The following is a 27,226-nucleotide window of genomic DNA, read 5'->3' on the forward strand; positions in this document are numbered from 1 at the left end:
ACATGGGGAGGGGTGGAAAAAAGAATGGGTTCAAATTTGAAAATTATCAATTTAATATAGATTGCTATATGCAGAAGAAGCTACTTATAAACTTAATGTTCACCATATATCAAAAACTACTAATGTGCAAAGCATAAAGAGAAAAAATTGATATATATATATATATATATATATATATCCCTAAAAAAATCAGCAAAACATGAAAGGAAGACAGCCTGAATGGGAGAAATGGGAGAATATATTTGCAAATGATATATCCAATAAGGGGTTAATATCCAGAATATATAAAGAACTCATACAACTCAACACCAAAAAAAAAGGAAACAGTCTGATTAAAAAATGGGCAGAGGACCTGAATATACATTTTTCCAAAGACATAGAGATAGCCAGTAGACACAGAAAATGATGTACATCAGTCCTCATCAGGTAAATGCAAATCAAAACTCCAATTAGGTATCACTTCACACCAGTCAGGATAGTGTCAAAAGGACAAGAAATAGTAAGTGTTGGAAATAATGTGGAGGAAAGGGAACCTTCATGCACTGTTGGTGGGAATGTAAATTGGTGCAGCCACTGTGGAAAATAGTATGGATTTTCCTTTAAGGAAAATATTAAGGAAAAAATTAAAAACAGAAATAACCATATGATCCAGTAATTTCACTAAGGGATTTTTACCCAAAGATGAAAACAGTAATTCAAAAAGATAACAAGTACCTCTACATTTATTGCAGCAGTATTTACAACAAAGAAATAGAAGCAACTCAAGTGTCCATCGATACATGAATAGATAAGGAAGATGTGATATAAGTACATATATATATGTATGTGTGTGTGTGTGTGTCTGTGTGGTATGTATATGATATATTTACATTATATATAATATATATGGCAAATATAGATACCACAGGAAGATGTTGTATATATATATATGTGTGTATAGGAAGATGTAGTGTGTATATATGTATGTTGTATATTTTTATGTATGTGATATATATGCATATGTATATATATGCGTGTGGTGTGTGTATGTGTATGTGTGTATATATATATATATATAATCATTACTTAGCCATGAAAAAGAATGAGATCTTGTCATTTGTGACAACATGAATGTAACTAGAGGGTATGGTGCCAAGTGAAATAAGTCAGACAGAGAAAGGCAAATACTTCATAATTTCATTCATATGTAGACTCGCAAGAAACAACAAGGAAATACTCTAAATACAGAAAACAAAGTGATGGTTGCCAGAGAGAAGGTAGGTGGGGGGATAGGCAAAATCAGTGATGAGGATTAAGAGGTACAAACTTACAGTTACAAAAAAAAGTTTTTTAAGCCAAGAGCTGAAAGAAGAAATTATCAGCTGAAAATCTCATCTCTAAGTATCAGAAATTAACATGAAATCACACATTCCCAGATAAACAAAACTGACAGAATTCATTCCTAACAGACCTGCCTTTAAAAACCCTTTGGGCTAAAAAGCAAGGAAGCTGAGATAGAAATCTGAACACAGGCACATACACACACACACACACACACACACACACACACATAAATAACAAAGATGACATCAATAAAGTTAATTATATAATTATAAAAGATAGTATTAATACATACTACTTTTCCTTTTAACTAATTTCAAAAGAAATTTTATAAAAAATATTTAGATAGGGACACCTGGGTGGCTCAGCAGTTTAGCGCCTGCCTTTGGCCCAGGGTGTGATCCTGGAGTCCCAGGATCAAGTCCCACATCGAGTTCTCTGCATGGAGCCTGCTTGTCCCTCTGCCTGTGCTCTCCCCCTCCTCCCCATTTCTCTCATGAATAAATAAATAAAATCTTTAAAAATATATTTAGATAATTGTGATGTTGGGCCTGCAATACAGAAAAATAATAAATTTGACAATAATAGCATAAAAGAGGGGGATGGGAACAAAGTTGTAATAGAGTAAGGAAATAATGCAAGGTGGAAACATAAATCCATAGGAACAAATGAAGAAAACCAAAAATTCTAAATTATAAGTAAATTTAACAAACTGAAGAAAACCAAAAATTCTAAATTATAAGTAAATTTAACAAACTGTAAATACATGCTTGCTCTCCTTTCTCCACTTCTGTAATACGCATAAAATTCTATAAGTATTAATTATGACAATGTACTATTGTGGTAACACATGTAAATGAAATGTGTATAACAATACTAGCACAAAAATAGAGAAGACAGAACAAAATTATATCAGTTTTCTAGAATTTAGTATAAATCTGAAGTTGATTCTGGTAAATTGTATAGTAGTAAGCCTCAGAGCACCCACTAAGAGAATAACTAAAAATATATATACAGTGAAAAATCATTAAAGGAATTTAAATGTTAAGTTAGAAAATAATCATTGTGAAAGAAAGCAATAAAAAAGAAATAGAGTAATAAAAATGACATGAGGCATTGAAAACAAAAAAAGCAAAATGGCCGACATATATGCACCCATAATAATAATAATATTGTTAGTGAATTAAACTATCCATATAAAAGGCAGATTGTCAGATGTATAAAAAAATAAGATCCAGGGCAGCCCGGGTGGCTCAGTGGCTTAGCGCAAAGTTCGGCCCAGGGCCTGATCCTGGAGTCCCGGGATGGAGTCCCACGTCGGGCTCCCTGCATGGAGCCTGCTTCTCCCTCTGCCTGTGTCTCTGCTCCACCCCCCTCTCTCTCTCATGAATAAATAAAATCTTTAAAAAAAAAAATCCAACTCTATGCTGTGTACAGAAGATATGTTTTTAAAAAATTTTTTTTACTGGAGTTCAATTTGCCAACATATAGCATAACACCCAGTGGTCATCCTGTCAAGTGCCCCCCTCAGTGCCCATCACCTAGTCACCCCAACCCCCCACCCACCACCCTTTCACTACCCCTTGTTTGTTTCCTAGAGTTAGGGAAGATATGTTTTATATTCAAAGATGTGAATATTTTGAAAGTGAAAGGATGGAAAAAATACACAAAATGTAACCAAAGTAAAACTCCAGTAGCTATGCAAATATCAGACGAAATAGACTTCAAAACAAAGTGTTGCTAGAAATAAAGAATATATTTTATAATGATAAAGGGGTCAATTTACCATGAAGTTGTAACAATTATAAATATATATGCACCTAACAACAAAGTTCCCAAATACGTGGAGCAAAAACTGTCAGAATTGAAGGCAGAAATAGACAAGTGGAAAAGTAATAATTGTAGATTTCAGTATCCCACTTTCAATGAAAGATAGAGCAAGGAGGCAGAATATTAACAGGTAAATAGATGACTTGAAAAATATTACAAAATAGATCTCATAAGTATCTATACACATCTCATCCAACAACAGCAAAATATGTTCTTCTCTACCAATGTAGAATATTCTCTAGGATAGACTACATTAGGCCACAAAAAAAGAAAAAAAAACCTGAATGAATTTAAAAGATTGAAATCACACAAAGTGTAGTTTCTAATTACAGTGGAGTGAAATTATAAATTTGCAACAGGAAGAAACTTCAGAAATTCATATACTTGTGGAAATTAAACCACATACTTCTAAATCCCAATGGTGAAAGAAGAAATCACAAAGAAAATTAGGAAATATTTTGACATGAATAAAAATGACATAATGCACAAAACTAATAAGATGCAGCTAAACCAGTGCTTAGAGGGAAATTTATAGCTATAATCTCCTACATTAAAAAGTCCTCTAATAATCTGCCCACCTTAAGATATTTAAAAAATAATAGCCAGCTAAATCCAAAGCAAGAAGAAAGAAGGAAATAAGGGAATTAATGAAACCAAAGGTTAGTTCTTTGAAAAGATCAATAAAAGTGACAAACTTTTAGCTGTACTGACCAAGAAAAAAAAAAAAAAAAAAACCAGAAGATTCAAATCACTAAAATGAGAAATGAAAAGTCCTCTATGGAAGTAGTGGATGGGGATGATCAGCTAAACAATCGCATTTCAATGCATCTAAAACTAGATTACATTGTTAAAAATGAAAATGTCTGGAACAAATATGATGATGGAGGAGACCGTAGCACAACAGAGATAATTTGGGACATCATGTTGGATGGATATCTCTAAACACATTTATCCTCTTGGTCATGTTTTCTTTTTTAAAAATAATGAAGTATAGTTGACATACCATGTTAGTTTCATACAATATTATATTAACTTCATAGTGATTTCACAATTCTGTACAATATAAATGCTTACCACAGTAAGTATAAAGTAGGATTTATGAGTTCCTGGATTTAAAGTGATATTTTCTTCTTTAAACTTAACCAATGATTATGAGAGCTGTGGATAAAAACTATATCAATATTTTGAAACTATTGTTACAGTGTGTTAACTCCCCTGACTAGAATTTAAATTCTTCATGGATAACAGTTTTATTATCTGGGTTTTCAAGTTTTAAAAGAATTTAGCATAATCTAGTGAAGTGTACAATCATAACATAATTAATAAGTGTTGTCAAATAGTTGATGCAATGCTGTTAAGTTCTAATATAATAAACTCTTTAGTGTTTAGATACCTGAGTTATTTGTACCCATTCATACTCACTGAATATTAGAACATGAGTTAATCAAAAACTTAAAAATTAAGTATTTTTAATCTCATCACCTCCAATATAACAATTGATAGTTTAATTTTTTTAATAATAAATTTATTTTTTATTGGTGTTCAATTTGCCAACATACAGAAATAACACCCAGTGCTCATCACATCAAGTGCCCCCCTCAGTGCCCGTCACCCATTCACCCCCACCCCCCACCCTCCTCCCCTTCCACCACCCCTAGTTCATTTCCCAGAGTTAGGAGTCTTCATGTTCTGTCTCCCTTTCTGATATTTCCTACCCGTTTCTTCTCCCTTCCCTTCTATTCCCTTTCACTATTATTTATATTCCCCAAATGAATGAGACCATATAATGTTTGTCCTTCTCTGATTGACTTATTTCACTCAGAAAAAAAAATTAGATAGTTTTAAAAAATTGATAGTTTTTGGAATTTTCTTCTGAGAGATATTGCTAATTCTAATGAACAATCCTCATAGATTTCAAATTTAAGGTTTTAGTGAGCAGTTTATTGTCATGTTCCCTCATGAAAGCTAAGGTATTATTATGTCTTCTGCTTAATCCCTAGGTCTCTATCCTGCTACCAGTGGAGAGGCCTATATTAATGGATATAACATCTCACAGCAGATGGTCCATATCAGGAAAAGCTTGGGCGTGTGTCCCCAACAAAACTTGTTGTTTGATTATTTGACTGTGTCAGAACATCTTTACTTCTATTGTGTGGTAAGCCAAAAAAGATATGTTCCTTTTTCCCACTCTATTGATGTACTTCAGATAGATTACTTGTATAAAGTGTTTCTAAGGATAAAGCGGGAAGCACCACATAAGCTCTGGCTTCTCTTTCCAGGTAAAAGGAATACCTCAAAAGACACGTCTTATGGAAACTGATCATATGCTGGCTGCTTTTAACCTTCTAGATAAGCATAATGCATTTTCACATTCACTGAGTGGAGGCATGAAGCGCAGACTCTCCATGATCATAGCACTTATAGGGGGCTCCAAGGTAAAAAAACAAACAAAAAAACCCCCACTAAATCAGCCAACAGAAACTTGAGAGCTGATACGGGTCTAACACTGTAAAAGGAACCTTACAAGTGAAATCCCATATGGAATTCACATTACCAAATGCTTATAGTAAATATGTCACAGGTTTGGAATTATTTTCAGTTTTAGTCTAAATTTATTATCTTAGCTTAATTGAAAAAGTGACTGAAAAAGCAAAATCAGAGTAAGCCCCATAAGTGGTAAGACCTTAGGGACACTAGTACATAATGTTTAATAGTTACGGAATTGTTCCTCTGGTCTTTAGGTGGTGATACTTGATGAGCCAACATCTGGCATGGACCCAGCCTCAAGGAGGGCCACCTGGGAAGTCCTTCAGCAGTATAAAGAGAATCGTACCATCTTATTGACCACCCATTATATGGATGAAGCTGACATCCTGGGTGATCGCATAGCTATCATGGTCAAGGGATCCCTGCGCTGCTGTGGCTCTTCAGTTTTCCTGAAAAGAATATATGGTCTCTATCCCTTTGATTATTTTTTGGATATTGATATCTTAATATTCTTCAAACATAATCTTCATGGATATTGATGTCTTAGTAATATTCTAATATAATTTCCATAAGTTTTTGTTTGTCTCCCCAAAATTTCTATGATTTCCTCTGTCTTTTTTTTTTTTTTTTTTTTTTGGAGCTCAAATATGAGCTCTTTGAAGTAATGGTCATAGTTTATTTATTTATTTTTAATATGGAAGTATAATTGACATACAGTGTCCTATTATTTTCATGTGTATATCATAGTAATTTGGTATTTTATACATTACAAAATGATCCCTATGATTAGTCTAGTTACCATCTGTAATCATACAAAGTTATTACAATATTATTGACTGTATTCCCTATTTATTTTGTAACCAGAAGTTCATCCCTCTTAATCCCCTTCACCAATTTCCCCGACCTCCAACCCCTTCTATTTTTGGTGACTGATAGTTTATTTCTCATATATTTGAGTCTGTTTTGTCTATTTGTTTGTTCTTTATATTCTACATGTAAGTGAAATTCTTTGGTATTTGTCTTTGATTTATTTCACTTAGCGTGACACCCTCTAGGTCTATCCATGTTGTCACAAATGGCAAAATTTCATTTTTGATGGCTAAGTAATATCCCACTGTATATATTAACCACATCTTCTTTATTTGTTCATCAATGGGTAGACACTTGGGTTGCTTCCATAGCTTAGCTGTAGTAAATAATGCTGCAATAGACATGGGATGCATATATCTTTTTGAATTGATGTGTTTGTGTTCTTTGAGTAAATACCTGATAGTGAAATTACTGGATCATATAGTAGTTCAATTTTTAATTTTTTGAGGAACCTCCTCACTGTTTTCCACAGTGGCTACACCAGTTTCCATTTCCACCAACAGTGCAAGGGGGTTCTTTTTTCTTCATATCTTCACTATCACCTGTTGTTTCTTGTATTACTGGTTTTAGCCATTTTGACAGGTGTGAGAGATATCTTCTTGTGGTTCTGATTTGTATTTCCCTGATGATGAATGATGTTGAACATCTTTTCATATGTTCATATAAACATCCATCTGTATGTCTTCTTTGGAGATACCTTTGGCCATCTCATATCTTCTGCCTGTTTTTTAATTTGATTATTTGGGTTTTTGTATTGAGTTGTATAATATTTTTGTATGTTGTGGATATTAATGCCTTATTGGATATAATTTGCAAATATCTTTTCCCATTCAGTGTGCTTTTTGTTTTGCTGATGATTTCCTTCATTGTGCAAAAGCTATTTTGATGTAGTCTCAATAGTTTAATTTTGCTTTGTTTTCCTTGCCAGGGGAGACCTATATAGAAGAAGGCTTCTACAGTCAATGTCAAAGAGATTGCTTCCTTTGTTTTCTCCTAGGAATTTTTGGTTTACAAACATTTTCTTTTATTCTCTAGGTTGCCTTTCCATTTTGTTGATTGTTTTTTTTGCCATTCAGAATTTTTAAATTTGTTTTAAGATTTACTAATTTATTTTAGAGATTGGGAGACAGAGAGAGAAAGTGGATGGGCGTGTAGAGGGAGAGAATCTTCAAGCGGACTCTCCACTGAGAGTGGAGCCTTACTTAGGGCTGAATCCCATGACCATGAAATCCTGACCTGAGCCAAAACCAAGAGTCAGACATTTGGCTGTCTGAGCCACCCACATGTCCCCAGAATCTTTTTAGTTTTGTAGTCACCCTTGTCTATTTTTTTTAATTTCCTTTCATGTCCTTTTGGTTTCATATCCAAAAAACATCATTGCTAATACCAGTGTCAAGAAGCTTTTACCTGGTATTTTCTTATAGGAGTGGGTCTTAACATTTAAAAAAATATACCTTCAGTTGTTCTTTTGATTGGAGAATTAAATCTGTTTATATTTAACATAGAGTAGTTTGATAAGGAAATACCTACTTTTGTTAATTGTGTTCTGTTTGTTTTGTAGTTCTTGTGTCCCTCTTCTCCTCTCTTGCTGTTTTTATTTCCTTTTTACTGATTTTTTGTATTGATATGCTTCAATTTTTTCTTTTGTGTAATTTCTAGACATATTTGTATTATCATGGAACACATATAACAGTATATTATAAGCTGATAATCTCTATTGCATATAAAAAGCTGTTTTCAAAAAAATTTTTAAAAAGCTATTTTCGGGCAGCCCCGGTGGCGCAGCGGTTTAGCGTGGCCTGCGGCCCAGGGCGTGATCCTGGAGACCCTGGTTTGAATCCCGCGACGGGCTCTCTGCATGGAGCCTGCTTCTCCCTCTGCCTGTGTCTCTGCCTCTCTCTCTCTCTGTCTCTATGAATAAATAAATAAAATATTTTTTTAAAAAAGCTATTTTCTTTACTTCCTCCATAACACTTTAGTTAGTGATATCATATTTATATAATATAAACATCTTTACTTCATATCTGTATTATGTATTGTATGTCTCATTTTTTTTTTAATTTTTATTTATGATAGTCATAGAGAGAGAATGAGACAGAGACACAGGCAGAGGGAGAAGCAGGCTCCATGCACCGGGAGCCCGATGTGGGATTCGATCCTGGGTCTCCAGGATCGCGCCCTGGGCCAAAGGCAGGCGCCAAACCGCCGCGCCACCCAGGGATCCCTGTATGTCTCATTTTTAGTTATACTTTTTAGTAACAATATAACACATTTAGTTACAGTTTTTAATACTTCTATCTTTTAACTTTTATAGAATTAAAAGTAACTTATCCACCATCATTGCAATATACATTATTCTATATTTGTCTATTTACCCTTATCTATGAGATTTATACTTTCATATGATTTTGTATTACTGGTTAGCATCCTTTCTTTTTTTTTTTAGCCATCCTTTTCAATTTGAAGAACTCCCTTTGGCATTTCTTATAATGCAAATCTAAGTAATGAATTCTCTCAGCTTTTGTTTGTCTAAGAAAGTCTTTCTCCTTCATTTTTGAAGGACAGTTTTGCCAAATAGAGTATTCCTAGTTGGTAATTTTCTTTCAGCACTTGGAATGTATCTCAGCATTCTCTTCTAGGCTTCAAGATTTCTGCTGAAAAATCAACTAATGGTCTAATGAGAATTACCTTGTATGTGACAACTTGTTTTTCTCTTGCTGCTTTCAAAATCTTCTCTTTGTCTTTGACTTTTTACCATTTGATTATAATGTGTCTTATTGTAGGTATCTTTGGATTGATCTTGTATAAATCCTTTGCATTTGTAACTCTGAATACCCATTTCCTTTCCTTGGTTGGGAAATTTTCAGCCATTATTTGTTTAAATAAACCTCTAGTTCCTCCTCCTATTCCTTCTCTCTCTCTCTCTCTCTCTCTCTCTCTCTCTCTCTCTCTCTCTCTTCCCCCTCCCCCGCTGCCCCCTAATGGGACTCCCATACTGTATATATTATTCTACTTAGTGATGTCCCATAAGTCTCTTGGGCTTTATTTACACTTTTTCATTCTTTTTTCTTTTTGTTTCTCTGAGTGAATAATTTCCAATTACTTGACTTTGAGATCACCTATCCTTTTGTCTACTTTATGCAGTCCACTTCTGAACTCCTCTAATGAATTTTTCAATTTAGTTACTGTATTTTCAGCTCTGTGACTTATTTTTGATACTTCTTAAGCTTCCCGTTTCTTTGTTGAAATTCTCACTTTGTTGCTGCATTGGTATCCTGACCCTGGTGAACATCTTTATGATATTATTCTAAATTCTCTGTCAGGTAAATTATATAGATCTCTATTTAACAGAGCTTTTTTTCCCCATCTCTGTTCTATCAGTGCCTAAGAAAATTAATGAAATTACAAAAGAGGAATTTATTAGACATCTTAGACTTTTATGATTAACATGCCTTATCTTTTTCTAGATCACCCAAACTATGGAAAGCCATGAATTGTCTCACAAGAATATTGGAAATACAAAATTGGTTTTATTTGTTTTTCTAAATGGATTTTCTCAGGTGTGGGATACCACATTGTTATGGTGAAGGAAGCTCACTGTAATGTTGAAGAAATCTTCAAATTGCTTCAATATTATATACCAACAGCCACTTTGGAGAAGAATGTTAGTAATGAAGTATCTTTTATTCTACCCAAAGAGTACACGCACAGGTATGAGTCCAGAGAATACAAAATGATTGATGTTTAGATAACCAGTAATCATTATTGCTTTTCCTGGTTTCTTCAAGCTTGGCAAATAGAGTTTATTTAATAAGCCAAAACTCCCATCTTTACTGTCACTTGCACTGAAAAGAAGGATGCTACATTTGGCTATAGCTTCCTGGTCTTAATTGGTTATAACTAATGGTATGTTTTGGTAGAGTCAAAATTGGTGAGTGGAGTGAATGGAAATATAATGAGATGAAAATGATTTTAGTGGTGGCTCTTGAAGCCAAGGTGACAGGAACTAAGAGTAAATAGGCAGTTTGACTGCACTTGCCAGCCAAGTTTTTCATCAGAGGTAGTCACAAAGAATAATAATTCTACCTGAGATAACTATCCTGATAAAGGAAAATGGAAACTAAGTATACTTATCAGTGACATTCAGAGTATGATATTTTTATCTTCTTGTATTATACAAATGAATAGTTGCTGTAGTATTTCCAAAAGTCAAGCCAGTTGTTATATTCCATAAAAATGTGAAGAACTTAAATGCTCCCTTTTCTAGGAAAAAGAGAAATATGTCAAAAAAGAGAAAAGAAGGAAAAGGAACTGCATCATGTCAACATTGTTTATTTAGTAATTCTAAAAGTTCTTGAGAAGCAGCAACATGGAATAGTGTGATCAGGCAGCAGAATGGAACCAAGATTCTAGCCATAACCTGGAATGAGAGAATTAAATATCATAGAGAATTAGAAATAAAATTCTATATATGTATCCTCAGAGATACATGGTAGTTGACTCATTCAGAAAAGTTGGGAACCAGATGAGTGCTTTTGCCCATTATGATAATTGTGATACATGTGAAGCTGCAGAGTTTCTCTGAAGGAGACAAAAAAGTAAAGCACTTGCTTAAACTTATCACACTCGCTGCCTATCCTCATTCATATGGATACTAATGACATTCTCAAAGAATGTCTAAAACAGGAATTGAAAGTATTCTTAAGCAAATGATATCTTTTATCAGATCTTCATATTCACAGTTATAGTACCTTCTTCATATTTTATCATATCTTTATATTTGGAAGCAGAAGATATTTATCATATATTCTTATTAGGCATTTGGACTTAGAGAACAGAAAAGGGAAGAAGATCCAAGAGGTGAACAACTAATTGTAGATTGCTGAGCCATAGAATTATGGACTCACTTGAAAGTCATAAAATTAGGAAAGAATGTGTTTTTCTATCAGGGAGGGCTTTTCTTTCTTTCTTTCTTTCTTTTTTTTTTTTTTTTTTTTTACAGTAGACTTCACACCCAGCATGGAGCCCAACAGGGGTTTGAACTCACGACCTTGAAATCAAAACCTAAGTTGAGATCAAGAGTAGGACGCTTAACTGAGCCACCCAGGCATCCCTATTAGAGAGATATTTTAAACTAAAAATGGGGGAATCCCTGGGTGGCTCAGCGGTTTAGTAGGACGCTTAACTGAGCCACCCAGGCATCCCTATTAGAGAGATATTTTAAACTGAAAATGGGGGAATCCCTGGGTGGCTCAGCGGTTTGGCGCCTGCCTTTGGCCCAGGGCGCGATCCTGGGGTCCCGGATCCCCGGGTCGAGTCCCACGCGGGGCTCCGGCATGGGGCTTGCTTCTCCCTCTGCCTGTGTCTCTCTCTCTCTCTCTCTCTCTCTCTATATATATATATATATGTATATCATAAAAAAAAAATCTTTAAACTAAAAATGGGGAAAAAAAGCAGAGATACTTTCTCTTTAAGAGAAAGATACCTATGGATCTTTTTTTTTTTAGAATATAATATGAAAAAATGAAATGATGGTTGAATTCTTAGTGATCTTCATTGCAGCTAAGATTTTCATAGCTAATGGTAATTGAACACTGACTTTTTTTTAAAAGATTTTATTTATTTATTTATTTATTCATGAGAGACACAGAGAGAGAGAGAGAGGCAGAGACACACACACAGGCAGAGGGAGAAGCAGGCTCCATGCAGGGAGCCCGATGAGGAACTCGATCCCAGGACTCCAGGTCACGCCCTGAGCCAATGGCAGGCATTGAGCCACCCAGGGATCTCCTGAACACTGACTTCGCAAAATAATTGTTCTAGTATGGATTTTTTTATGAATCTGAATAAATAATGAGGAAGAAAAGAAGAATTGTAATTGCATATACCTGTATTCTGATTCATTGAATGTATCTCACAAGGGAAGTATTGTTTTTTTTTTTTTTTAAGATTTTATTATTCATGAGAGACACACAGAGAGAGGTAGAGATACAGGCAAAGGGAGAAGCAGGTTCTCCACAGGGAGATTGATGTAAGACTCTATCCCAGGACCCTGGGATCATGACCTGAGCCAGAGGCAGTTGCTCAACCACTAAGCCACCCAGATGCCCCAGGGAGAGAGAATATTTTTTTTTTTTAGTTTATTTATTTTATTTTTTTTAATTTATTTTTTATTGGTGTTCAATTTAAATTTTAAAACAGTATTGTTACTTGCTATAAAACAATGCTGAGACTTTTGGAATGAAGCTTAAGTTTAGAATAATGTGGTAGTGGAATGATATGCAGCCTTCCAAAGGAACAGAGACATAAGAGAGGTATCAGAATAGTGCTACATATCAGGGAATATTTATATGCTTAAAAATTCAAGAATTAGAGGCTATAAATATAAAGAGAAACCGGTGGGTGACAATGAAGATAAAACATTTTGTTAACTCCTACAAGTTAAAAGGAGGAAATGTGTTATTCCTGGTACAAAGTTTAAGCAAAACATAGTAAAGAGAGTAATTCAAGTATAGACATGCAACAAATATTTCATTTGCCTCAAAGCAGATCTCCTGATTGGTCTCAAGGTTTGTTGCCGACAATTACCTCTTAGATGGTGGAAATTAAAAAACTAACACTAAATCTAATTTCTGATAATTAAGAAAATGTTGGTTGAAGGAAAAGAAAGATATTTTATGGGAAATTACCACATCATGGTGAACTTCATGGCAGGAAAGAAGGAAGGATCTTGGTAGATTTAGGCACAGGCCAACATATAATTTCCAAAAATGGGAAACTTTAGAAATTGTGTTTTATATAGCCTCAATCAAATTAAAGAGGACATTGAATCTAGACCAGTTTGGAAGAGGGAAAATGAGATAAATGATGTGAAATTCCTGATTAGCTAATAAAAATATGACTAATAATTATGGAAGAAAAGGGAAGTACTGAAAGAGAACACTATGCCAAGAATTCTTCCCAGAATTCTGAGGAAAACTGCAAAAAATAAAGAGACTAATCAGTACATTACGACTACACACCCACAAAAATGTCTAAAACTGCACAGATAGACTATAGCATATGAACATGGTAAATGGACTCATTGCTGGTAGAAGCATAAAATGGTAAAACTGCTTTGGAAAATGAGTGGCCATTTTTACTAAGCTAAATATGTGATTATCCTATGACCCAGCAATTATTCCTAGTATATACCTTGAAAATATGTATCCATCAGAAGAGATGTGAAAGAGTGTTTGTATTTGTAGACACTATTCATAATAGCTCCAAACCAAAGCCACCAACAGGAAAATAGAAGAATATATAGCAACAAAAAAGAATAAAGTAGTGGTATATATAACATGAATGAATGTCAGACATTGAAACATTGGGTAAAAAAACTACCCAGGAAGTACTTTTTACCCAGGAAGTAGAATTCAATTCATATGAAGTTCAAGAAAAGAAAAAAAATTTTTTAGGGATATTTGGGTGGCTCAGCGGTTGAGCTTCTGCCTCCAGCTCAGGGAGTGATCCTGGAGTTCTGGGATTGAGTCCCACATCAGGCTCCCTGCATGGAACCTGCTTCTCCCTCTGCCTGTCTTTGCCTCTCCCTCTGTGTGTCTCTCTTACATAAATAAATAAAATTTTAAAGAGAAAAAAAGAAAAAAATTTAGTTATAGAATTCTAAAATTAAAATTATCTCTATAAGAGGAAGGCCTGGCTGGCTCAGTTGGTGGAGCATGTAATTCTTGATCTCGGGGTTGTTAGTTCGAGCACCACATTAGGTGTAGAGTTACTTAAAAGTAAACTCTTTTAAAATAATAAAGATGGGATGAGCACTGGGTGATATGCTATATGTTGGCAAATTGAACTCCATAAATAAATAAATAAATAAATAAATAAATAAATAAATAAATAAATAAATAAAATCACCATAAGATGCATACGTGTATGTGTGTGCATGCACATGCCTATGCAGGCACAGAGGAGGAAGTTATTGACTAAGAAAGGATCTGTTAGAATCCCCTTGTGGGATTCTGGATATGTTCTCTATCTTATCTGGATGGTTATCCAGGTATGTACATTTGTGAAAATTCATTTACAAGTAAGTATCCTTTGTTATGCCTCAGTTAAAAAAAAACCTCTTTATTAAAAGTATATATAATGATAAAAATTTTGTAATGGATAGCAGTAAGTACATCAAATGTTAACAGTGGTATACTCTAGCTGGTCACATTTTTTCTGTATTCTCTTAAGTAGACTATATATTGTCTTTATAATATCTATATATCTATTAAATATATACTTATATGTATTATATATTATATATAATACAAAACATGGGAAAAACAACTGTACTCAAGGTGTTCAATTTTTTCTTTTTAATATTTTTTGTGTTCCTCTCTACTATAATATATAGAATATATATAATGTATGTGATATTTATATTTGTTAAATATATACTTTTTTGTATTCCATATAATAAAACATGTAATTAGAAAAATATGTTTTTCGGGATCCCTGGGTGGCGCAGCGGTTTGGCGCCTGCCTTTGGCCCAGGGCGCGATCCTGAAGATTCAGGATCGAATCCCACGTCGGGCTCCCGGTGCATGGAGCCTGCTTCTCCCTCTGCCTGTGTCTCTGCCTCTCTCTCTCACTGTGTGCCTATCATAAGTAAATAAAAATTAAAAAAAAAAAAAAAGAAGAAAAATATGTTTTTCATATTATGATTGGCTCATACAATAATCTTTTATTTATTACTATTTTTGTTCTTTCCTGAATATCACTAAGGAGCCTAGAGTGTGTTAATCAACATGTGATTGCATGATGACAAAATCAAGAAACTTATTTAGTTCTGAAGCATATGAATTAGAAAGTGAAAGTCTCCCATAATCATTCCCTATAGGAATAATCACTGGGAAAATTTCTGTGTGTATTTCTCAAGATTATTACATGCATTATACTGACATGAGTACAATATATTGCACATCACATACATATATTAACATGGATACAATAATAATAATTAGTTTTATAAAAATGAAATCCTATCATAATAATGTTCTGAATCTTATTTTCTTTACTTACGTGCATCTTTAGTCAACTAAAGATGGTAGTATGGTAGGACTTTTAGGACTTCTAATTTTTAAGATAACTGAAGAGAAATCTACACTTTACTTAGATCTTATTCTTTCATAATATACTGGAATTTATTCATTAAGTTGTTAATGGATATTTATCTCCACTTAGTGCTATATTTGTGCATTTTAAATCATCATACAGTTTAATTTTGTCATGTTTAATAAAACCAAAGGAAACAAAAATAAATAAATATGCCACCATATTAGTGTATTTACAGTGGGCATCTATGGGGCACGATATTACGATGTTTATATTTTTAGACATTCATGTCTAAGTTTTATATGATGCACACATATTAATTTCTTAACTAAAATTAAAGAAAAAGAAGAAAATGTATAAATCCTAGTTGGAAAGCCAAGCATTGGGAATAAAGAAGCACCAGAGGAAATGGAGTTGAAACATGTTAAGGGCTGTCATGTGGGTAGATTCTACTTGTTCTATATAATTAATAGTGTAGGTTTGTAACCAATGTGCAAAACTAGATCGAATTGAATGGAAAACAGTTTAAGTTTGAATACGGAGAAAATTTTGATAGATCTTCCCTAGAGGGAATTTTGAGTTCCTCCGTCACTAAATGTGCACAGTTTATATGTTCCTCATTGAGAACATATTTGATGGTTTTGAAACCAGGAGGTTTTGGAAAAGATCATCTTTTAAATATGAAGTACTGTAAAATCTTACCAGGAAAACAATTCTTTAAAAGTCTCAATGTCTCTACATTGCATCTGGCTCAATTTCTATGGCTTTTCTTGACTATTAAATCACTTGGTTCTCTGTATATCTCCCATTCCTACTGCAATTACTTCACTGTCTATGTGAGTGGCTTTTTTCCCCCCTATTAATTTGAATAAGTTTTTATTTTTTTATTTTTTATTTTTGAATAAGTTTTTACTTAAAAACTTACTGAGGGGATCCCTGGGTGGTGCAGCGGTTTGGTGCCTGCCTTTGACCCAGGGCGCGATCCTGGAGACCCGGATCGAATCCCACGTTGGGCTCCCGGTGCATGGAGCCTGCTTCTCCCTCTGCCTGTGTCTCTGCCTCTCTCTCTCTCTCTCTCTCTTTGACTATCAAAGATAAAAATAAATAAATAAAAAATAAATAAAAACTTACTGAATAATAACCATAGCATGTGTATGTAGTTGACAAGTTAATTTACGTGAGCTAGCTAGAGTTTTTAGCATATATAGAGTCTCTGTAGTTTATTAGAAGACCAACATTATGTATTTTCAGAAATTAAGTGGAGTGGGCCACATATGCCACAGCAGTTTACTAGTTTCTATTATAAGTATTGAAGTGAAGAATGAGCTACATTTCCCCACTGCTGAGGGGAAATCAGTTCAGAACAAAAATATATAAAAATGAAAATCTTCTAATTTGATACTAACATTTACTCTTCCCCTTCTCCTTTCCCTTCACCCTTCTTATTTTATTCTAATTCTAGCTTTGAAGCTCTGTTTACTGATCTGGAAAAGAGACGGTATGAGTTAGGCATTGCTAGCTTTGGTGCCTCTGTTACTACCATGGAAGAAGTCTTTTTTAGGTGAGCAAGTTAAAATAAAAGCCATTGGGGAGGAAGAACCACATCTTGGTCCCTTTTATAAACCCACCAAACTCAGTCACACATTAGAAATTTAAGCAATGTGGAGAGGAGGGAACTGATAGGATTTTTTTTTTTTTTACAATAACAACACTGAAAAAAACTCATTTTAAAAAAGAACAGATATTTGACTTATTCAAAGTATGAATTAGACATTAATCTTTAATTTGAATGAGTTCAACTAATGAAACATTCAATACCTTGCCCTAATTTTGTCAGCAGTCCTGTAAGTGGTGTTTGGGAACCACTCCTCTACCAGAGTTACCCTGTTGCCTCCATATAATGCCTCTGCCAAGTCAGTAAGCAAATCAAGGAGCCTTCTGAGTTGAATGTTGTAACTTACATTCTCCAAAAAAAGATATTATGGGGTAGAGTTAAATTAAATGCTTTGCACCATTTTTTTTTTATGTAGAGTCAGTAATATGGAAGATTCACAAACAGATATCCAAGCTACCCAAACTCTACCTCTCTCTGTGATGAGTGAAGTCTCAATTAAGAACCAGAATAGGAATATGTCAAACAATAAGAGAGCAGATTATTCCTCCATGAATGAAAACCCTGCTATTATGTTTAATACTGGGGTAAGCACCTTTGCTAAGAAACCTGATTGATGTATATTTATTTGACGAGGGCACAAGAGGTACATTTTCTTTTATACTTATAAAATAAGTATACAAATAACCACTGCACCCTACCAGAAAGGGAGCAGTTTCTACCACAACCTAATTAATTTCCCAATGCAGAAGAAATGAGGTCTAGGTAAAAAATCTCAGCTGTCATTCTCACCATTGCTATTCCTCAGTCTTTTTTCTCTTAGAATTCTTTTTTATTTTTCAAATTGCTAATCCAGAAATTTGAGTTTTCTTTCTTTCACTAAAGCTGGAGTGAATCGAAAAGAGCATGATTTTTAACAATCAAACATGCCCAGTATTGTAAGTTTTTGAGATAGGAATTGATACTACATAAGAGATCTTTCCCTAATCAGTGCAGTCCTCACCATATGAAGTCCCTCTGAGATGCCTAGCAATTCTTTCCTTCTCCTCCTAATTATTTCTTCCTCCTATATAGAAGCCTGATTTTCTTGACTGGAGAAAATCATCTTATTGAGATTTTAAGTGTATTATATGAAAAGCCCGACCTTGAACACTGTATTATTAAATACAATAGAGATCAGCAAACTTATATAAAGGAATGATAATAGATATGTAAGGTGAAGTTGGCCACAAGGTCTCTCTTGGAATTGCTCTACCTGTCCTTGTAGCACAAAAGCAACCATAGACAATACAGAAATTAATGGATATAGCTGTGTTCCAGGAAAATTTGGACCTAATTTTTTACAAAAACATGTCATAGTCTGTTGACTCTTGCCTTATAAAGAAAAGACTGGTCATACTCTCATGTAGTATTATACTGTGCTTAGATTCTATTCTCAGTATTTATTTAGATAAATGTTATGTGTCTTCTCCCATAAAATTCCAGAGTGTTCATTCATCTTAATGAATTTCATCATGAATGATCTGTTTAGGTCCATGAATATGATAATATTGTTTCTTTCTTCCTTTTTTAGTATTCCCTCTACCACCAGCAGTTCTGGGCCATGTTCATAAAGAGGGCAATGTTCAGTTGGAGGAATTGGAAACTGATTTTGCTACAGATGCTGGCACTTCTAGGTTCCTTTATTTTTCTCTCAGAAGCTGATAAGCTTTCATATAATATTAATGAAAAGGCCAGAGAAATGAATTTGGATCAATATGGTAGAACAATTGTGCCTTTATATATTTCTGGAAATTCTAGTTTGGCCCTGATTTTCCTAAAACATCTTAGAAGTATACTAGAGTCTGACAAACACACACTTAAGGAAGTACAAGGTAAGATTCATTAAGTAAAAAACACTGCTCTTAGATGAATATCTGGTTGTTTGATTTGCAAAAAAGGTCTTAACTGTATACTTCGCTACAGTATAACTAAACAGTGTGCTAGCTCCTCTGAATACACTTACTGTAGTAGTAATAATAATTCACATTTACTGAGCACTTGTTTATGGCAAGAGCCTAGCTAAGCATTTTACCTGTATATCATTTAATCTGAGCAATCACCCAGATTTAGCAGATATTTTTATTACTGACATCAGTTAAATGAGGAGGAAGTATCTGGGGTATCCTCCCAGATAATGTTTTTGTTTGTTTGTTTTCTTTAACTGCCTCCTGGTGAACAGTATTCTTTTGAGTTAGCAAAAATCTTGCAGTATTGGCAAGCCTGTGTGGTTATTTTTTTTCTCTTATTGAGTTTCTGTTGTGAAAATACATTTCAGAAATGTTGATTGTTCCTTATAATACTGATCAGAAGGGCAGCCCCGGTGGCGCAGTGGTTCAGCGCCGCCTGCAGCCGGGGTGTGATCCTGGAGACGCAGGATCGAGTCCCACATCCGGCTTCCTGCAGGGAGCCTGCTTTTCCCCTCCACCTGTTATCTCTGCCTCTCTCTCTTTCTCTTTGTGTCTCTCGTGAATAAATAAATAAAATCTTAAAAAAAAATACTGATCACAACCTACAAGTTGTGATTGACTGACTACAAATAATTGTCCCTGTTATTCCTCCACTGCAAATATTAGGTAAGCATTTGTTAACTGAAGTCACACATAAGGGCAGAGGATAAAAATAAAATCATTTTTTAAAATGCAGTATACTACTTACATTAAAAAGGTAAAATGATTAACTGAATATGATTCATTGTTATATTGATAATGAAACTAAAAATACAAGAGAATAATACAGTAGCCGCACTGATAGCCATTTTCAATTGTTACTGCTTGGTTCATTAGCTAGAAATTATCTAGCCATAATATTTAGACTTAACTACTCCCAGTTTGTTTTAAAAAATTTACATGGAGTTAGGAGGGGCAAGATGGCGGAAGAGTAGGGTCTCCAAATCACTAGTCCCCACCAAATTACCTAGAAAACCTTCAAATCATCCTGAAAATCTACGAATTCAGCCTGATATTTAAAGAGACAACAGCTGAAACGCTACAGTGAGAAGAGTTCGCACTTCTATCAAGGTAGGAAGACGGGAAAAAAGAAATAAAGAAATAAAAGGCCTCCAAGGGGGAGGGGCCCCGCGAGGAGCCGGGCTGAGGCCGGGGCGAGTGTCCCCAGGACAGGAGAGCCCCGTCCCGGAGAAGCAGGAGCTGCACCCATCTTCCTGGGGAGAAAGGCCTCGCAGGGAGTTAGAGCAGGACCCCAGGAGGGCGGGGATGCCCTCAGGCTCCCTGGGACACTAACAGGCACCTGCGCCCCGGGGAGAGCATGCCGAGCTCCCTAAAGGGCTGCAGCGCGCACAGCTGGACCCAGGAGCAGCTTGGATGGGCTCCGGCGGCGCCTCCGCGGAGGGGCCTGCTGCCGGGAGCATGATTCCAACAGTGCAGGCGCCGGAGCACAGGGCATTGGGGACATGGCCCAGGATCCGGCCTCCCTCCGGGACAGGCAGAGGCCGGGAGGGCCCAGGACAGCAAGGACGCTCCTGCCCAAGCTGAGCAGATCAGCGGCCCCGTCCCAGGAGCATCCAGCCCTGCACCAGGCAGCCCTGCACGAGGCAGAGCAGCTCCCCCAAGTGCTAACACCTGAAAACCAGCACAACAGGCCCCTCCCCCAGAAGACCACCTAGACGGACAAGTTCCAGGGAAAGTCAAGGGAGTTAAACTATACGGAATCAGAAGATACTTCGCTGTGGTTTTCTTTGGTTTTTGTTTGTTTGTTTGTTTGTTTTTGTTTTTGTTATTGTTTGTGGTTTTTTTTTTTTTTGCTTTTTGATTTCTGTTTGCTTCCCCCCACCCTTTTTTCCCCTTCTTTCTTTTTCTTTCTCTTTTTCTTCTCTTTTTTCTTCCTTTTTTCTTTTTTCTTTTTCTCTTTTCTTTCCTTCTTTCTCTCCTCTCTTTTTCTCCTTCTCCCAATACAACTTGTTTTTGAACACTCTGCACTGAGCAAAATGACTAGAAGGAAAACCTCACCTCAAAAGAAAGAATCAGAAACAGTCCTCTCTCCCACAGAGTTACAAAATCTGGATTACAATTCAATGTCAGAAAGCCAATTCAGAAGCACTACTATAAAGCTACTGGTGGCTCTAGAAAAAAGCATAAAGGACTCAAGAGACTTCATGACTGCAGAATTTAGATCCAATCAGGCAGAAATTAAAAGTCAATTGAATGAGATGCAATCCAAACTAGAGGTCCTAACGACGAGGGTTAACGAGGTGGAAGAACAAGTCAGTGACATAGAAGACAAGTTGATGGCAAAGAGGGAAACTGAGGAAAAAAGAGACAAACAATTAAAGGACCATGAAGACAGATTAAGGGAAATAAATGACAGCCTGAGGAAAAAAAACCTACGTTTAATTCGGGTTCCCAAGGGCGCCAAAAGGGCCAGAGGGCCAGAATATGTATTTGAACAAATCATAGCTGAAAACTTTCCTAATCCGGGAAGGGAAACAGGCATTCAGATCCAGGAAATAGAGAGATCCACCCCTAAAATCAATAAAAACCGTTCAACACCTCGACATTTAATAGTGAAGCTTGCAAATTACAAAGATAAAGAGAAGATCCTTAAAGCAGCAAGAGACAAGAAATCCCTGACTTTTATCGGGAGGAATATTAGGGTAACAGTAGACCTCTCCACAGAGACCTGGCAGAACAGAAAGGGCTGGCAGGATATATTCAGGGTCCTAAATGAGAAAAACATGCAACCAAGAATACTTTATCCAGCAAGGCTCTCATTCAGAATGGAGGGAGAGATAAAGAGCATCCAAGACAGGCAGGAACTGAAAGAATATGTGACCTCCAAAGCAGCTCTGCAAGAAATTGTAAGGGGGACTCTTAAAATTCCCATTTAAGAAGTCCAGAGGAACAATCCACAAAAACAAGGACTGAATAGATATCATGACACTAAACTCACATCTTTCAATAGTAACTCTGAACGTTAACGGGCTCAATGACCCCATCAAAAGGCGCAGGGTTTCAGACTGGATAAAAAAGCAGGACCCATCTATTTGCTGTCTACAAGAGACTCATTTTAGACAGAAGGACACCTACAACCTGAAAATAAAAGGTTGGAGAACCATTTACCATTCAAATGGTCCTCAAAAGAAAGCAGGGGTAGCCATCCTTATCTCAGATAAACTAAAATTTACCCCGAAGACTGTAGTGAGAGATGAAGAGGGACACTATCTCATAGTTAAAGGATCTATCCAACAAGAGGACTTAACAATCCTCAATATATATGCCCTGAATTGGGAGCTGCCAAATATATCAATCAATTAATAACCAAAGTGAAGAAATACTTAGATAATAATACACTTATACTTGGTGACTTCAATCTAGCACTTTCTATACTTGATAGGTCTAAACACAACATCTCCAAAGAAACGAGAGCTTTAAATGATGCACTGGACCAGATGGATTTCACAGATATCTACAGAACTTTACATCCAAATCAACTGAATACACATTTTTCTCAGTGCACATGGAACTTTCTCCAGAATAGACCACATACTGGGTCACAAATCGGGTCTGCACCGATACCAAAAGATTGGGATCGTCCCCTGCATATTCTCAGAACATAATGACTTGAAATTAGAACTAAATCACAAAAAGAAGTTTGGAAGGACCTCAAACACGTGGAGGTTAAGGACCATCCTGCTAAAGATGAAAGGGTCATCCAGGATATTAAGGAAGAATTAAAAAGATTCATGGAAACAAATGAGAATGAAGATACAACCGTTCAAAATCTTGGGATGCAGCAAAAGCAGTCCTGAGGGGGAAATACATCGCAATACAAGCATCCATTCAAAAACTGGAAAGAACTCAAATACAAAAGCTAACCTTACACATAAAGGAGCTAGAAAAAAAACACCGAATAGATCCTACACCCAGCAGAAGAAGAGAGTTAATAAAGATTCGAGCAGAACTCAATGAAATCGAGACCAGAAGAACTGTGGAACAGATCAACAAAACCAGGAGTTGGTTCTTTGCAATAATTAATAAGATATATAAACCATTAGCCAGCCTTATTAAAAAGAAGAGAGAAAAGACTCAAATTAATAAAATCATGAATGAGAAAGGAGAGATCACTACCAACACCAAGGAAATACAAACGATTTTAAAAACATATTATGAACAGCTATACACCAATAAATTAGGCAATCTAGAAGAAATGCATGCATTCCTGGAAAGCCACAAACTACCAAAACTGGAACAGGAAGAAATAGAAAACCTGAACAGGCCAATAACCAGGGAGGAAATTGAAGCAGTCATCAAAAACCTCCCAAGACACAAAAGTCCAGGGCCAGATGGCTTCCCAGGGGAATTCTATCAAACGTTTAAAGAAGAAGCCATACCTATTCTACTAAAGCTGTTTGGAAATATAGAAAGAGATGGGGTACTTCCAAATTCGTTCTATGAGGCCAGCATCACCTTTATTCCAAAACCAGACAAAGACCCCACCAAAAAGGAGAATTACAGACCAATATCCCTGATGAACATGGATGCAAAAATTCTCAACAAGATACTAGCCAATAGGATACAACAATACATTAAGAAAATTATTCACCATGACCAAGTAGGATTTATTCCCGGGACACAAGGCTGGTTCAACACTCGTAAAACAATCAATGTGATTCATCATATCAGCAAGAGAAAAACCAAGAATCATATGATCCTCTCATTAGATGCAGAGAAAGCATTTGACAAAATACAGCATCCATTCCTGATCAAAATTCTTCAGAGTGTAGGGATAGAGGGAACATTCCTCAACGTCTTAAAAGCCATCTACGAATATCCCACAGCAAGTATCATTCTCAATGGGGAAGCACTGGGAGCCTTTCCCCTAAAATCAGAACAAGACAGGGATGTCCACTCTCACCACTACTATTCAACATAGTAGTACTGGAAGTCCTAGCCTCAGCAATTAGACAACAAAAAGACATTAAAGGCATTCAAATTGGCAAAGAAGAAGTCAAACTCTCCCTTCTTCACCGATGACATGATACTCTACATAGAAAACCCAAAAGTCTCCACCCCAAGATTGCTAGAACTCATACAGCAATTGAGCAGTGTGGCAGGATACAAAATCAATGCCCAGAAATCAGTGGCATTTCTATACACTAACAATGAGACTAAAGAAAGAGAAATTAAGGAGTCAATCCCATTTACGATTGCACCCAAAAGCATAAGATACCTAGGAATAAACCTAACCAAGGAGGTAAAGGATCTATACCCTAAAAACTATAGAACACTTCTGAAAGAAATTGAGGAAGACACAAAGAGATGGAAGAATATTCCATGCTCATGGATTGGCAGAATTAATATTGTGAAAATGTCAATGTTACCCAGGGCAATTTACACGTTTAATGCAATCCCTATCAAAATACCATGGACTTTCTTCACAGAGTTAGAACATATTATTTTAAGATTTGTGTGGAATCAGAAAAGACCCCAAATAGCCAGGGGAATTATAAAAAAGAAAACCATAGCTGGGGGCATCACAATGCCAGATTTCAGGTTGTACTACAAAGCTGTGGTCATCAAGACAGTGTGGTACTGGCACAAAACAGACACATAGGTCAATGTAACAGAATAGAGAACCCAGAAGTGGACCCTGAACTTTATAGTCAACTAATATTCGATAAAGAAGGAAAGACTATCCATTGGAAGAAAGACAGTCTCTTCAATAAATGGTGCTGGGAAAATTGGACATCCACATGCAGACAAATGAAACTAGACCACTCTCTTGCACCATACACAAAGATAAACTCAAAATGGATGAAAGATCTAAATGTGAGACAAGATTCCATCAAAATCCTAGAGGAGAACACAGGCAACACCCTTTTTGAAATTGGCCACAGTAACTTCTTGCAAGATACATCCATGAAGGCAAAAGAAACAAAAGCAAAAATGAACTATTGGGACTTCATCAAGATAAGAAGCTTTTGCACAGCAAAGGATACAGTCAACAAAACTAAAAGACAACCTACAGAATGGGAGTAGATATTTGCAAATGACGTATCAGATAAAGGGCTAGTTTCCAAGATCTATAAAGCACTTCTTAAACTCAACACCAAAGAAACAAACAATCCAATCATGAAATGGGCAAAAGACATGAAGAGAAATCTCACAGAGGAAGACATAGACATGGCCAACAAGCACATGAGAAAATGCTCTGCATCACTTGCCATCAGGGAAATACAAATCAAAACCACAATGAGATACCACCTCACACCAGTGAGAATGGGGAAAATTAACAAGGCAGGAAACCACAAATGTTGGAGAGGATGTGGAGAAAAGGGAACCCTTTTACACTGTTGGCAGGAATGTGAAGTGGTGCAGCTACTCTGGAAAACTGTGTGGAGGTTCCTCTAAGAGTTAAAAAGAGACCTGCCCTACAACCCAGCAATTGCACTGTTGGGAATTTACCCCAAAGATAGAGATGCAATGAAACGCCAGGACACTTGCACCCCGATGTTTCTAGCAGCAATGTCCACAATAGCCAAACTGTGGAAGGAGCCTCAATGTCCATCGAAAGATGAATGGATAAAGAAGATGTGGTTTATGTATACAATGGAATATTACTCAGCAATTAGAAATGACAAATACCCACCATTTGCTTCAACGTGGATGGAACTGGAGGGTATTATGCTGAGTGAAATAAGTCAATCGGAGAAGGACAAACATTATATGCTCTCATTCATTTGGGGAATATAAATAATAGTGAAAGGGAATATAGGGAAGGGAGAAGAAGTGTGTGGGAAATATCAGAAAGGGAGACAGAACATAAAGACTCCTAACTCTGGGAAACGAACTAGGGGTGGTGGAAGGGGAGGAGGGCAGGGAGTGGGGGTGAATGGGTGACGGGCACTGAGGGGGGCACTTGACGGGATGAGCACTGGGTGTTATTTTGTAAGTTGGCAAATTGAACATCAATAAAAATAAATTTATTATAAAAATAAATAAATAAATAAATAATTTACATGTACTTTTCTAAGTTGTGCTCTTATTATCTTAGCCACAGAACCTTGTATAAGTGAATTCTAATTTTATATGGGTTCTCTCTATTCTAACCTGTATGCCGTTTTTAACTGAATTTTTTAGGATAAAGATAGAGCAAGAAATCCTTTATAACTTGCTCTCTCTTTTCCCCAAACTACAAGAAAATGTTTTGCATAGCAACTGTGTGGCACAGTGGGTTGAGCATCCAACACTTGGTTTCAGCTCAGTTTGTAATCGTGGTTGTGGGATGAGCCCCATGTCAGGCTCCATACTCAGTGTGGAGTCTGAGATTCTATCTCCCTCTCTATCTGCCTTTCCCACTCATGCACTCTCTCTCTTCAAATAAATAAATCTTAAGGAAAAAATAAAATATTTACTAGGGAGGAAATAGATTTCTAGGTAATTTCTCATCTCTAGCTTTCTTCTCAAATAGTACATGCATTTAATATGGGGAAATCACTGCTAACTTTTTAAGCAAAGCCATAAAATGAATGGGTATGTGCTTTAGAAAGGATATGGACTTATAATAACTGAAAAATACCACCTGCCCTCCCAAACAGAAGTATACATTTTCTCTTCATCCACAATTTAGATGAATACCTCTTTTTTTTGGAATTTACCTCACAGAATTACAATAACACATTTTTCATGCGTCTCTCAAACTAATTAGGGAGAGGCCACAACTTCTTTTATATCTCTAGATCCTAACCTAAATTCTGGCATACAATCAATGAGTGTATAATTAAATATAGTCTTACTAAATTGAATTAAATGTGAGGGAATGATTCCAAAGGGAACAGATCCAATGTCAATGAAGTCAACTGGGATAGAATTGTGATAATCTAGGCAAGAGAGGTTAAGGCTGTGAAAGAAGGAGAAAAGAGATTTGAAATATATCTGAAGAGAACTAAAGTAGATTTTGTTTTCTCTTTAGAAGTGGAGGAGAATAAGAACCATTAACACTGAATTTAAC

General features: G+C 35.9%; 1 protein-coding gene across 1 annotated transcript in view; it reads left to right on the plus strand.

The window, feature by feature from the left end:
* The window catches only part of LOC140639190 (phospholipid-transporting ATPase ABCA3-like), a 136,316-nt gene that overhangs the window by 60,114 nt on the left and 48,976 nt on the right, over positions 1–27,226 (plus strand). The window contains exons 11-17 of the mRNA XM_072837688.1: positions 5,151–5,305; positions 5,430–5,585; positions 5,892–6,102; positions 10,068–10,218; positions 17,069–17,167; positions 17,637–17,805; positions 18,792–19,092. Of these exons, the coding sequence (XP_072693789.1) occupies positions 5,151–5,305; positions 5,430–5,585; positions 5,892–6,102; positions 10,068–10,218; positions 17,069–17,167; positions 17,637–17,805; positions 18,792–19,092 (1,242 nt within the window). The remainder of the gene's footprint in view (positions 1–5,150; positions 5,306–5,429; positions 5,586–5,891; positions 6,103–10,067; positions 10,219–17,068; positions 17,168–17,636; positions 17,806–18,791; positions 19,093–27,226) is intronic.

This window comes from Canis lupus, chromosome 8, assembly GCF_048164855.1.
Source record: "Canis lupus baileyi chromosome 8, mCanLup2.hap1, whole genome shotgun sequence".
In the NCBI taxonomy this organism is placed as follows: domain Eukaryota; kingdom Metazoa; phylum Chordata; class Mammalia; order Carnivora; family Canidae; genus Canis; species Canis lupus.